This window comes from Ananas comosus, linkage group 5 (assembly GCF_001540865.1).
Source record: "Ananas comosus cultivar F153 linkage group 5, ASM154086v1, whole genome shotgun sequence".
In the NCBI taxonomy this organism is placed as follows: domain Eukaryota; kingdom Viridiplantae; phylum Streptophyta; class Magnoliopsida; order Poales; family Bromeliaceae; genus Ananas; species Ananas comosus.
Window position 1 is genome coordinate 10,340,413 of NC_033625.1, and position 12,880 is coordinate 10,353,292.

The 12,880-nt window shown below is 38.4% G+C and overlaps 2 protein-coding genes across 3 annotated transcripts; one reads left to right on the plus strand and one right to left on the minus strand.

The window, feature by feature from the left end:
* LOC109709804 (pentatricopeptide repeat-containing protein At2g27610) lies at positions 1,870-5,482 on the plus strand. Its single transcript, XM_020232133.1, has one exon. It carries the CDS (start codon positions 1,984-1,986, stop codon positions 4,489-4,491), a length of 2,508 nt encoding a protein of 835 aa, XP_020087722.1. The 5' UTR covers positions 1,870-1,983; the 3' UTR covers positions 4,492-5,482.
* On the minus strand, positions 6,743-12,316 carry LOC109710551 (probable uridine nucleosidase 1). 2 transcript variants are annotated; one of them, XM_020233217.1, is made up of 9 exons: positions 12,054-12,316; positions 10,602-10,717; positions 10,404-10,463; positions 8,665-8,847; positions 8,387-8,491; positions 7,576-7,672; positions 7,374-7,481; positions 7,121-7,256; positions 6,743-7,029 (listed from the first exon to the last, which is right to left on the minus strand). In XM_020233217.1, exons 1-9 carry the CDS (start codon positions 12,124-12,126, stop codon positions 6,921-6,923), a joined length of 987 nt encoding a protein of 328 aa, XP_020088806.1. In that variant the 5' UTR covers positions 12,127-12,316; the 3' UTR covers positions 6,743-6,920. The 2 variants fall into 2 exon arrangements, with proteins under 2 accessions (XP_020088806.1, XP_020088807.1); XM_020233218.1 differs by lacking the exon at positions 12,054-12,316 and adding an exon at positions 10,892-12,007.

A 12,880-nucleotide genomic window follows, 5' to 3' on the forward strand; every position in this document is an offset into this window, starting at 1 on the left:
TGGCGATTCCGTTAATTTTAACACTCTTTTTCAGGATTGGGACTTTATTGTAATGAAATCAAGAAGTTAGTTACTCGATTGCAAAAAAAAAGGTTGGGGACTAAATTGAAAAATAACGCAAAGGTTGGGGACCAATAATGTCACATTCGGGCCCCAGCAGAAGCCTACCCGACAGTGCACATACCCGCCCGCCGTGTGCACAAGGTGCTCCCGGTGCACACAAGGCGTCTACCACAAAACAATCAATTAAGGAAAATAAGGAAATTATACTAGTATGGTAATCAAAGCATAAGTACTAAGCTATACAATAAATCAACAAGCACTAATGGAAATAACGAGTTACTACAATAAAGATACATCTATCACAAGATATACATCAAGTGCCAACAAGAGAGTATATCACATGAATATGGTAGTCTCTATACAAAATGATCTAATACACATTTCGTGACTAAAACAAAAGAAAGGTGTCCACCTAGGCAACGACTCCCAAAAGGCTCACCGACCGTCCCTAGAGTAAGTGGCAAAGGGCTTGGTGGTTGGTACCCGAGACCCAAGTTCGAATCCTAGTTGATTCACATTTCTAGCTAAGTTTATTTCTAAATGAAATAAACGAAGCGGATAGCGTGCTACCTATTTCTCAAAAAAAAAAAAAAAAAAAAATCCCAAAAGGCTCTAACTAGTCGCAACTCCCTTGCCGCGATCTCTAACCTCTCCCGCAGTGGAAGGCTCTGAAATAAAAACAACAAACATATGAGGGTGAAAACTATTAAACAATATTTTCTAGTGGGTAAGCCGCCGAGAAAAGCGAATTACACTACTAAGTCAACTGGGCAAAAGTAGAAATAGTTACTAATAAAGCATGAATAAAGTCAAGCATTAAGGTTCAAATACTACTATACCTCCAAATAACTATATTATTTAACATATGTGAGATTTACACTATCACTTGTACATGCATACAATGTCTAGTAATTATGTCCAAATGTCATGCACTATTTAATTGTGATGTCCAACAATAAATGTATTTACAATTACCCAACCATCGGGGACGTACACAAGGTATAATCCCGACTTGTGCTGTACCTAATGGCCCCGTGGTAGTTAACACTTCCCTGCTAGAAATAAGTCTCGCCCACGGCAATTCACTTCGGCGCCCAATCTCGTACGGGCAAGCATGATGTTGCAAAGGCTAACTCCAAAGTGCCGGCTTGTAGGGAGCAACCCTACAACTTCCTTCCCTTTATGTTGATAAACAAATCCGTAAAGAATTATTTGAAAAAACATTGCCAACTACAGGAGTTTCATTAAGATAATCAAACTACTGTAAAACTATATACAAATTTTTCCAGATAAAATGTTTATTTATTTTATTCTAACTTTTATATAAAATTTTATTGTCAGCTCCACACAACCTGCTGATGACATCCAAGAAATCCAACCTGCGAAATGATGTCGATTTATGTAATGTCTAATAACAATTCAACAAGCTATTCATATATTTAATATAATTTATATTTAATTGTTTAAATTTATTTGTAGATGTCAAAAGGCTACTACATGTACAATAAGATGAAGAGGAAGATAAAGAATTAAATGAAATGATGATTTTAATTGCTGCGGTTGCTGCTTGACATTTATAATTGTTAACTTATTTGATAAAGCTATTAGCATAAGATAATCGCACTCTACTATGAGTTTTTTTTTTAGGATTTTGATTCTAATTTTATTTAATTTTAAAATTTTAATAATAATTATTATATATATTATTTTTCTAAATAATTAACCCGTAGCGAAGCGTGGGCCCTTCACTAAACAATAATAAAATGAGGGTCCATCTGCAGAGAACATCATCAATAATACAGTACAATCGTGCTACCAAAAAAAAGAAGAAAAGAACGAGGCTGCTTCCATTTAAAGCCGATAAATAAATAAATAAATAAATAAATAAGCGCGTGTTAAAGTTAAAATCCAAACTATGCTATGCACCCTTCTCTCGTCTGCTACAGAGACAAACTCCACCGCTCTCTGAGACCCTTGCTGTTCCCGCCACTCGTTCGGCGAAATGTCGCGGCCAAATCTTGCGGAACTAAACCATTCACGACTCATGAAGCAGTTGGTCTCTTCCTTCGAGCCCATCGTTCGGACGTATCCCCCCTCGACGATTCCACTCTTTCGTCGATCCTCAGACTATGCGGAGCATTATCGGATGTTGTATTCGGAAAACAATTGCATTCGCTTTGTGTTAAGTATGATCAGGACAAAGCTCTTAGTGTGGGAACTTCTTTGTTAGGCATGTACGCCAAGTGCCACAGCATCGAAGATGCAGCGAAGGTGTTCGATGGAATGCCCGAAAGAAATGCCGTCGCATGGACGACACTGATTGCGGGGCGTACCCAGTGCGGGTCCCGTGAATCCGTGCCGGAACTCTTCTTTCGGATGCAAGTGGAAGGATTTTGGCCCAACCCGCTCACCTTCTCCGGTGTTCTTGCAGCTGCCGCGGCCGACAGAGCGATCGAGCAAGGGAAGAGGGTGCACGGCCAGCTGATTAAATTTGGGTATCGGTCCACCGTCTTCGTGTGTAATTCGCTTATTAATATGTACTCAAAGTGCGGACAAGTAGAAGAATCCGTGTTGGTATTTGAGAGGATGGAGAACAGAGATGCCGTGAGTTGGAATTCCATGATCGCGGGTCTCGTATCAAATGGCCGCGATCTCGAAGCATTACAGCATTTCTATCAAATGAGACTTTTGGGGGTGAAGCCAACTCAGCTAAGCTTCGCCACGGTGGTTAAACTTTGTGCAAATCTAAAACAGTTGGATTTCGCACGGCAACTCCATTCTTGCGTAGCGAAAGAAGGGTATGGATCGGATGGCAATATCATGACTGCTCTAATGGTCGTCTACAGCAAATGCAATAAACTAGAAGACGCCTATGCGTTATTCTCTTCAATGGAAGGGGCTCGAAATGTGGTCTCTTGGACTGCTATAATTAGCGGGTATATACAAAATGGAGATGCTGCTCGTGCTGCAGTTCTGTTTGGCCAAATGAGGAAAGATTATGTCGAGCCGAATGATTTCACCTACTCTGTAATTCTGACGACTTCTCCAACTATATCACCCTTTGAAATCCACGCGCAAGTAATCAAAAGCAATTATCAGCATGCTCCTTCGGTCGGAACCGCTCTGCTAGCTGCGTACTCTAAAATTGGGAATACCCGAGATGCCCTTTCTATTTTTGTAAGGATTGAAGATAAGGACATTGTCGCGTGGTCGGCAATGCTAGCGTGCTATGCCCAAGCAGGGGATTGTGAAGGTGCGGTGAAACTGTTTGAAGAAATGGGAAAGAAGAAAGTAAGACCAAACGAGTTTACTCTTTCGAGCGTTATCAATGCCTCCACTTGCCCGACCGCTGCTGCAGACCAGGGCAAGCAATTCCACGCGATATCGATCAAGTATAGATATCACAACTTTCTCTGTGTTAGCAGTGCTTTACTCACTATGTATGCGAAAAAGGGTTGCATAGAGAGTGCACAAAAAGTGTTTGAGCGGCAATTAGTGAGGGACTTGGTCTCGTGGAATTCGATGGTATCTGGGTTTGCTCAACATGGATATGGAAAGAAGGCCCTCAAAATATTCAAACAAATGGAAGATCAGGGCATGGAAATGGATGGGATCACATTCATCGGTGTTCTATCCGCATGCACTCATGCAGGTCTTGTAGAAGAAGGGCGGAGGAACTTCGATTCGATGGTGAAAGACCACCAAATTAGTCCTACAGATGAACACTATTCTTGCATGGTCGATCTGTATAGTCGAGCAGGTAAGCTTGAAGAAGCAATGAGTCTCGTACAGGGGATGCCGTATCCAGCTGGCACGACCGTGTGGCGGACACTCTTATCTGCGTGTAGGCTTCATAAAAATATTGAGCTCGGAAAGCTCGCTGCTGAAAAGTTGATTACGATGGAGCCACAAGATTCGGCTGCTTACGTGCTTCTGTCCAATATTTATGCCACTGCGAGGAGATGGGATGAGAGGGCGAGCGTACGGAAGCTTATGGATGAGAGGAAAGTGAAGAAAGAAGCAGGGCGCAGTTGGATTCAGGTTAAGAACAAGGTGCATTCGTTCGTAGCATCAGATAGGGTCCATCCCATGTCGGACAAGATATATGAGAAGCTCGAGGATATGCTGAGTAGATTGAAGGGGGAAGGGTACAAGCCTGATACGGAATATGTGCTTCACGAGATGGAAGAAGAGCAGAAAGAAGATATGTTGTTCCGGCATAGTGAGAAGCTAGCACTCGCATTTGGGTTGATGGTCACACCAGAATGTGCTCCAATCCACATTGTGAAGAACCTTCGGATATGCGGGGATTGCCACACGGTGATGAAGATGGTGTCGGACGTTGAGGGGAGGGAGATTGTTGTTAGGGATTCGACCCGATTCCACCATTTTATGGGTGGTTCGTGTTCCTGTGGGGATTACTGGTGAGGTGAAGCAAAGAAGAGTTTCAGCTCTTCTTGTGAAGCTTTGAGGAGGTTCGGAAGCTATCGAATGCTCGAGCTGAAGCATTAACGAACATAAAATGCATGACCATTGGGGCATTTTGTAAAGAAAGGGAGGTCACCCCAGACATTTGTACAATACTTTCACGTCGAGCCACTCCTGGAGCGAGTTAAAGGGCCTGCCAGCGAGAGTAAGAAGTGGGGTTATTAACGAACAACGAATAATAAACTCAGTGGCTCATTAGGCATCCAGAATTGGCTTTTTGATGGAATAAGACGAGAGAGATGTTTTGGGGCTAGCTGATCAGAAGCAGCAAGAGTTAATGATAGGTTTAGGTACTTGTAAGAATCGAGAGTTACAAGAGGTTGAGATTATCGAATTTGGTTGGACCAAATAATCTCCCTCCTTTGGGCACTGTGACCTGGCTTCGAATCCTGATTTGAGCAGGATGTGTGCTTGCTTGGGGCCTATGGACATTTTTAGAAAAAAAAACAACTCTCTAGGATGAGATTACCGAATCGCATTCAAGAAGCCTAGATCGAACAAGATTGGATTTGAATAATTCTATCGTATAGTATCGAACCCATTCGTACATATTGTGACCTTCAACACCTCAGAGTTGCTAAACCTTCCCTACCCCCAACATCAGTCTCTTAATCCAATTGAAATCAATCTTGAGTGCTAAACAAGGGCTCCAGATATAAAGTTAGAGATGGTATATTTCCACCACAATGCAGAATGCAGAAATGGAAGGTCATGTATGCAATATCTGGATAAGTGAGTGCTTTTTAGAAATCCAGGGAGTATAACACTGGACAATGATTAAGGAAGTTAAGATGACAGAAGAATACACTTGGGAGTACTGAGAAACTCGTCATCAAGTGAGGCTTTTTGACTTCCATTTATTTATAATGCATTGAAACAGTTTTCATGTTTGGAGCGTTGAAGTAGATGTCACTGTTTTTCTTTCCTCTAATTTGGCTTGATTACGCTATACTACAACACTGTCTTTAGGGTTTTTTTTTAAAAAAAAAAAATTCTACACTGTACTCTTTTTTTTTCTTTTTTTTCTTTTTTTAAACACACTACTAAACTGTATGCCTTTATCAATGTGTACATTACAAGTAATAAATCAAAAGTTTCAGACGGAAGCAAACAGATCCATCAAAAAAATGCTGCTTGAAAATAGCAGAGTATATTCAACCTATTTTGACAAGTAAAAAAAAGTAAACAAAACTTAAAATTAACATGAAAAATAGTTGAAAACAACTTGATAAAATCTTTTAATGATTCCATATTAGAGGCTCATTTTGTTTTTTTCACGACTATCTAATAAACAGATGTCAATAGAGTAGTTAGCTTCTATTAGGAATAGTAAATTTATTGATAGTAATATAGGAGCAGATAAAAAAAAAAAAATTATTAGTTTAGTGGTGCCCTTGAATAAAGTAATAAAAGATGGTAAATAAAAATAAATCTGGTGTGTAGTATAAAAATGAATAAAAAATTGATATTAGTACAATTGTATCTTCAAAAACAAATAGTGCAATGCAGCAAACAAGAAAACATTGAAGCATAGTGCGGAAGGGTGCAATCAAGCCCTAATTTTTCGGTTGCTTCACCTACTAATCCTCGAACTTGTAATGAACTTTCAATTTTGTATTCGAAACTTGTATGTTCCACATTCCACATCCAGTACTTTTTGAAATGTTTTTATTTTGTCCATATCTTAACGGAACTACTGTTGCCTATGCATCAGTTCACGCACACCAAGTACTAATCATCAGTGATTCCATTTCGTACTTTAAATCCCAATGACTCACAAAGTTGAGGCCTTCTCTTTACTGTAAGACCAAACGAATGGACTCAATGGGTGCATGTTTCATAGAATAAAGAATGTACGAGGTGCATGCGTGGGGCTAAATGACACAGATCTAAAATTTGGGATGTCGAATGTTGAAGTTAAAAATTCAGAGGGGGAAAGTGAAATCCGACAATAAGTCCAGGCACTAGTATAGCATTTCACACACCTGTCTCTTTGCATCGCAACCTTCATATGTTTTCCTCGGCCATATCAACAATTTATTTTGATCTTACAGAAACAAAATTCTCAGAGGTTTCCTAAAGAAACTGGAGAAATGGTTTTTTGCCAGTCACTCAATGCCTCTACAGCAGAAATTCCATCATAATATGTAACAAGAACAACAACAGCAAGAAGTATTAGAAGCAGCGCATGTGAATGTGCTAATGTTGCTATGTTCAAACTTTTGAAGAGCCATTCATTTAGTAAATAGCGTATGAATCAGTTAAGTATACTTGGATTCCGCAGATTGACAATTTAGATTCCGACATTTTTGCTCATAAGGCAATGAAATCTCCATATTCCGGGACGAAAACTAAGGAAAGTCGACTAATCATACTTGCATAAGCAGGCCTTTGACATATGCAAGAACCATCGGAACATCAATTGTCCATGCGACCGAGATTGGCAAGTAGCCAGACCAAGGGTTGGTTGAATTCCACCTGCACCCACGTTCAAACACAGTAAAGGGAAGAACCAGGGAGAAGAAACCAGAAAAGTTTGCAATACATAGAAAACCAAGTGAAGCCCTACTTTTTCAATCCCTGATCCATTAATGTATGTCCAACACAAATGCCTTGCGTCTCAACTCTCACAACACCCTTCTTGAAGGAGAAAAGATCCGGGCGAACTAGCGCTGCAAAGCTTACAGGGTCATGTAGGAAAATCCCTACATCAAGAGATGTATTTTGGTTAAAGCCATCTGACGTCTCATTGAGAGAGAGAGAGAGAGAGAGAGAGAGAGAGAGAGAGAGAGAGGGAGGGAGGAAGGCGGTTCCAGAGGTACCATGAACACCGTCGGATTTGACATGCCAGTCTCTGTAGAATTTGCACATATCACATACGAATTGTGCATACTTCCCTTTAGAATTTCTTAGCTCCATCAGGTCTGCGTCTGAAATCAGAAGATATCATGGTTAGTGGGTTGTGCTAGTAGAAAAATATCAAGATATGATAGAGAGAACACAACATAAAAGGAGGACAAAAACCTGTTAAAGTGACTTGAGTGGTGATGTTAATGCCAACAACAGCAATTTCAGCTCCAGATGTAAATACAATGTCAGCTGCTTCGGGATCTCCATAGATCTGAAAAGGTCAGATGAGTTTCTGTAGCACTTATTTGTTCATCCATAATATTCGTAAAGTTTTGAACACAGCTAAGACAAAGATAATTCCCATTGAAATAGTAACGGACTAAGATTTACAAGGATTAAAAAGTCTCCAGTTGAAGAATAAAGAGTCAAGGTAACATCTAGAGACTTCATATTTTCTTTCGAGCATTTAAAGAGCAAAGATAATACCTAACACTTGATTGTGCAAAACTGAGATTCTGTGTGGATTAAAGCATCTGTTAATGAAATGGCCCAGAAAGTGGTTGTATTTGACATCAAAACATAACAGCAAGCAGGTGAAAACAACCAAGGAAATGCATTTATAATGACATCACCCACCTCTAAAATGATTAATAATTCTTTACAGATAAGAATGACTTCATTAGGATTCATAATGAAGTGGTTGGTGCTTATCAATGAGTTAAAAGAGGTCCGAATAGCTCTAGACATGTTATTAATATCATAGGCTGGGTACTAAATACAAAGCCTAGCCCTGGCTACTCTAATGATAGAGATCCATTCTTTGTGGTTCAAAATGTCAATGGAGGCAATTCAAATTACTTCGGTTATTAGTAGCTGAAGTCTCAGTTGAAAGCATCCTTTACATCATTCATTAAATCAAGTTTGCACGATGTTTAATAAAAAAATTGAAAAAAACAAACAAAAACCATATCCAAATTATTCTTACATTTGCTTCAGCAGCAGGATTCACATTACCGGATGCAAAAAAAGCTCCACCCAGTATAACCACTCTTTTCACGTTCTTTGCGAAGGAGTCATCTTTTTTAATGGCCTGAAATAGTAGGTAAGAAAACTTGGTTATGAACCTGAAAATTGGATATGCAATCACTTATAGAGACATCCTGAGATAGTGACTAAACGCAGTATGGTAAAATTTATAGTGTTAAAAGGTCACTATCATAGATAAACTTCTTCTGTGATTACTAGTGGATCGTAGAATCTTACCAAAGCTAAGTTCGTAAGAGGTCCAAGTGCAAGTATAGATACCTCGCCAGGAAACTCAGAAACCTTATCAATCAAAAACTCAGCAGCACTTTTATCATGCTTTTTACCATTAGGTGGTGGGAGAAATATATTCCCAAGACCATCAGATCCATGGACAAAGTCAGCAATGCGTGGCTCTCCTCCCTATCCAAACAAAAATCGCAAGTTCTATTAGAAAACAATAAAATTCAATAAAGTAAATAACAAACTATCCTGAGCATCAATATAAAGCATAATGCACTAATGAAAATATGGCAAAATGATGTGGCCACTCCAAACAAGAGAAAAATGCTAGAAAATCAATATAGCAATCCCTTCATTATAAAGACATTTAAACACTGAAGTATAACACCATTTGGTGAGCACATCAAACACAAGAGGCTAGAAAACTAGAGGTCTCAACATTTTTAGGCGGAAAACGAAAAATAAAATGGCAAAATCAAGATATAACCGAAGAAGTGGGGAAATTATATTACAAAATCTGTGAAATATTTATTTGAAGTTGAAAATAAACCAGACAAACTTATAATAACCTCCAAAGGGATAAGAAAGTTTATTCAACAAAATTCAAATTCAATCGTAATTAGCATTCCCTCAATCTAGCTAATCAACCCACTATTCATCAACAAGTGTTTTTATTTTGTAGACAACAATCTATAGAAGTGGTTTAACATTCATCGAGCAAGCAACAGCCGTCTTGAAGGAAGCTATTCAAAAACAGATCAAACTCTTTCTACTTCAGGAACAACCATATACTGTATACCTTGTGCATGGTTGAGAATAAGAACAATATCACATCCAACCCAGTAGTCATTATCAATATATGAGTTTCTACTAAAGGAACTCAAAAAATGATCAAAGACGCAACAACTGAAAAATCACATTTCAGACTTGAGAGTAAGCTTATAAGAGCATCACACTATGACAGAAGGAAACCTCCAGAGAGGGACGCTCATTCAAGCCACAATCCCAGTGGTGGAAAAATGTTCTAGACACTAGTAGACATATTTAAATGTGAGATTATGTTTGATGTATGGAATGGCAAAAGCATGAAATTCTGGACAGATATATGGAACAAAAACACCTCATTGGTCACTTCTTACACGGGCATATACGAAAGAATAGCACGCAAGGAAATAGGGTCTCAGATGGATGGTCCAGTAGAGAATGAAGTTAGAATTTTATTTTCCAAGGATTCAAGGCAGGGACACAGCAGGCAACAAATTGGTTCAAGAGCTTAAGAGAATGCTTGATGAGTTCTCTCTAAATGAAAGGACCACCGTTGTCAAATAGAGATGGTCCACCAATGAATGCTTCACTATGAAATCGTGTTACAAGCTCATTTCAGACGAAGGGATAAGGGACCACACCACCCCGTAATTATGGAATTGAAAATTGCATTGAAAGTAAAGATTTCAAGAGGGGATGGGCAGGGGAACAAATATGTGTATTATGTAGCATTGAGAACAAAGATGTGTATTTTGGCTTGATTTTCTGTAGTTTCTATTTTTATTTTCATTTTCTCTATTATTGTACTTAATTTTACCTCCTTTTTCGATTTCAGAGGCCTAGTTGCCTCAGTTTCTATTGCCTAGTTCATTTTACTAACGAATGAAGCCGGTGGTATACTACCTTTTCTCAATATATATATATATATAGCACTCTTCGAAAAACAACAATAATTAATAAGAATCACTTACCTTTAGAGGCTCAGGGCTACCTTCTGCAACTGGAACTTCAGTATGTCCTGCTATCTCACACTATCCTTTTACACAGTATTGAATCATAAGTGACAATGAATGCCACTAAAATAATAAGCAAATAAAGCAAATTTACAAATAATAATTTATTTACTTATATTGCGTATTTTATAAATCAGCATCTAAAAAGGAAAATACCAGTAACAAAGCATTGCGAGTAGCATCTTCTGTGCTGACATTACCAAATATTGTTGTCAAACCTATAACTTCAATCTCTTTCGCTTGAAATGCCATCAATATTGTCATGCTATCATCTGGAAACAAATCAGCGGACAAAAATAAAACAAGAACAGTCTATCTGGAGGAAAAGAATAAGCAGACCAAATTTATTAATATTGCACTCTTCATCATTGTGACTATAACATAGAAAGTAACAGAAGAAAAAAATATTAAGTTTAATCAAATTTAAATTAGTTTCAAATTTGAACCTTTCCTGGGTTTTGATATTATATCTTTATGGTATCTAGCGTGTCAGTTTATTCTATATTGGCCAACTTTTTCACTATTATCTTTTTTCCTGTTCTTCAAGGACATTTTAACAAATTTTAGACTTTCCGGCCATATTTCTAAGCAGGCTGGTTTTCTCAATTGAAAGTTCTATTTGAACTAACAAAGAGTTAGGTTGAAGAAAATTAGGTGAGGGGAGTTCTTATAGGTACTTCCAACCAAATAACAATCCTAATTGTCCACAACAACGTTAGGTGAATTTATTGAGATCATAATCAGACATATGGGTTATTTCCCATCTAAGAGGAACTTTAAATAGCAAGAAATTCTTGATTGTCTGCCATAGAGAACTCTTGATGTATGTAATTAGGAGGCGTGATTATTTCAATGAATTTCCAAATGAAAATCAACCTTTCTCAAGTAGACCTTTATGATATCTTACAACTTATTTCCTCTCCTTTTCCTCGTATCTCCACAATCTCCTCTACTTTTTCCCCCATATCTTCAGTAAATTTTCTAAATGTCCTGCAAGAATCACCTCCGTTGGAAGAAAACTCTTTATCTCTTACGTACAGAGAGAGGACAATTACTACAAACCTATGAAGAAATTTTTTTTGCCTAAATTTTTCAATTCTCCAACATCTGCGATCTTAGTTCAGGGACTAATCTTGCATCAACCGGAGACACAGGATCAAAATACCTTCTCTAAGACTGTATGAATACTTGAATACCATTTGAAAGCAGACAAAATCATAACATATTAAAGATTTCAATTTTCAAATGTTCTGCACGATTTGAACAAATACATTTAAAACCATCCTGACCGAATTAAGCGATGTAACAACCGGAGATCAATAAAAGGAAAAGTTAGGGGGTAAAAAGTTATTAGCTCCGAGTCAAGTCGAAAACTACGTTATGCAACATCGGCGCCTACTTTGTTGTACTTTTGTCCTATCACGTAACTATCACAATCGAGGTAGGTCGAATAGGAAAAACCATCACGACAGTGGATCTGGATCCAACGAATCCACCAACCTTTACACTCTGTAATCCAAAACACTCTAAAGCAATCGCATTAATTGGAGAAAAAGATAGAAAGATATAGCATAAGAATCGAGATGACGAGGCAATGTGGATCGATACCAATCCCGGGATCCGTGTCGATGATGACTTTGTCGCACCCAATCGGAGCCGCGCGATTCCCACCGTTCTCCATGGATCTCCTCTTCTCCCTCTTCCTCTTCCTCTTGCCCTGGATCGGAGAGTTGAGGAACTAGGGTTAGGGCATAGAAAGGGGGTGAGGACGAAGACGAGGGTGGGGTGGATTCAATTCAATAATTATGAATTAACCACTCTCGCACTTTCGTTCCCTCTCCCTCTCCCTCTCCCTCTCCCTCGCTCCCCCTCTCTCGCTTTATTAGTTCCCGTTTGATATAGATGCGACACGTGGCTTGCTTCTACTGGACGGCTGTTTGTATTTTCCAGGAATATATATGAATGGACCGGAAGTGAATATAAAGGGACCAGCATCTATTATTTACACCTTATGGGACATTTTTTTTGCTTGCACCGGGTCCACTGTGGACCAGTCTCGTAAACTCCATCATAAAAGTCTTTAATTCTCCAGGAATTTAGAACACGTTTGTTTCGGCTAAAAATAGAAAGTTGTGAAGTTAATTTTGGCTATAAATATTATTTATTTATTTTATAATAAATAGGGTCAGAGAGTAACTCAATTTTTTCCGAACATCATAATTGCCTTTGATGTAGCCGATGATTCGAAATAATAGGTATACTCTCTTGCCTAGTAATTTGAAAAATATCATATCACTTTAGTATCTATATTTATTTTTGTCTCTACAAAAAGACCAGTCGTAAAGATTAAGAAGGTTAAGAGTGCAAGTTAGGACTAGAATATTTTCTAGAATAGATGACCTCTGGAAATCGGGGAGTTATAAAAAATTCATTCC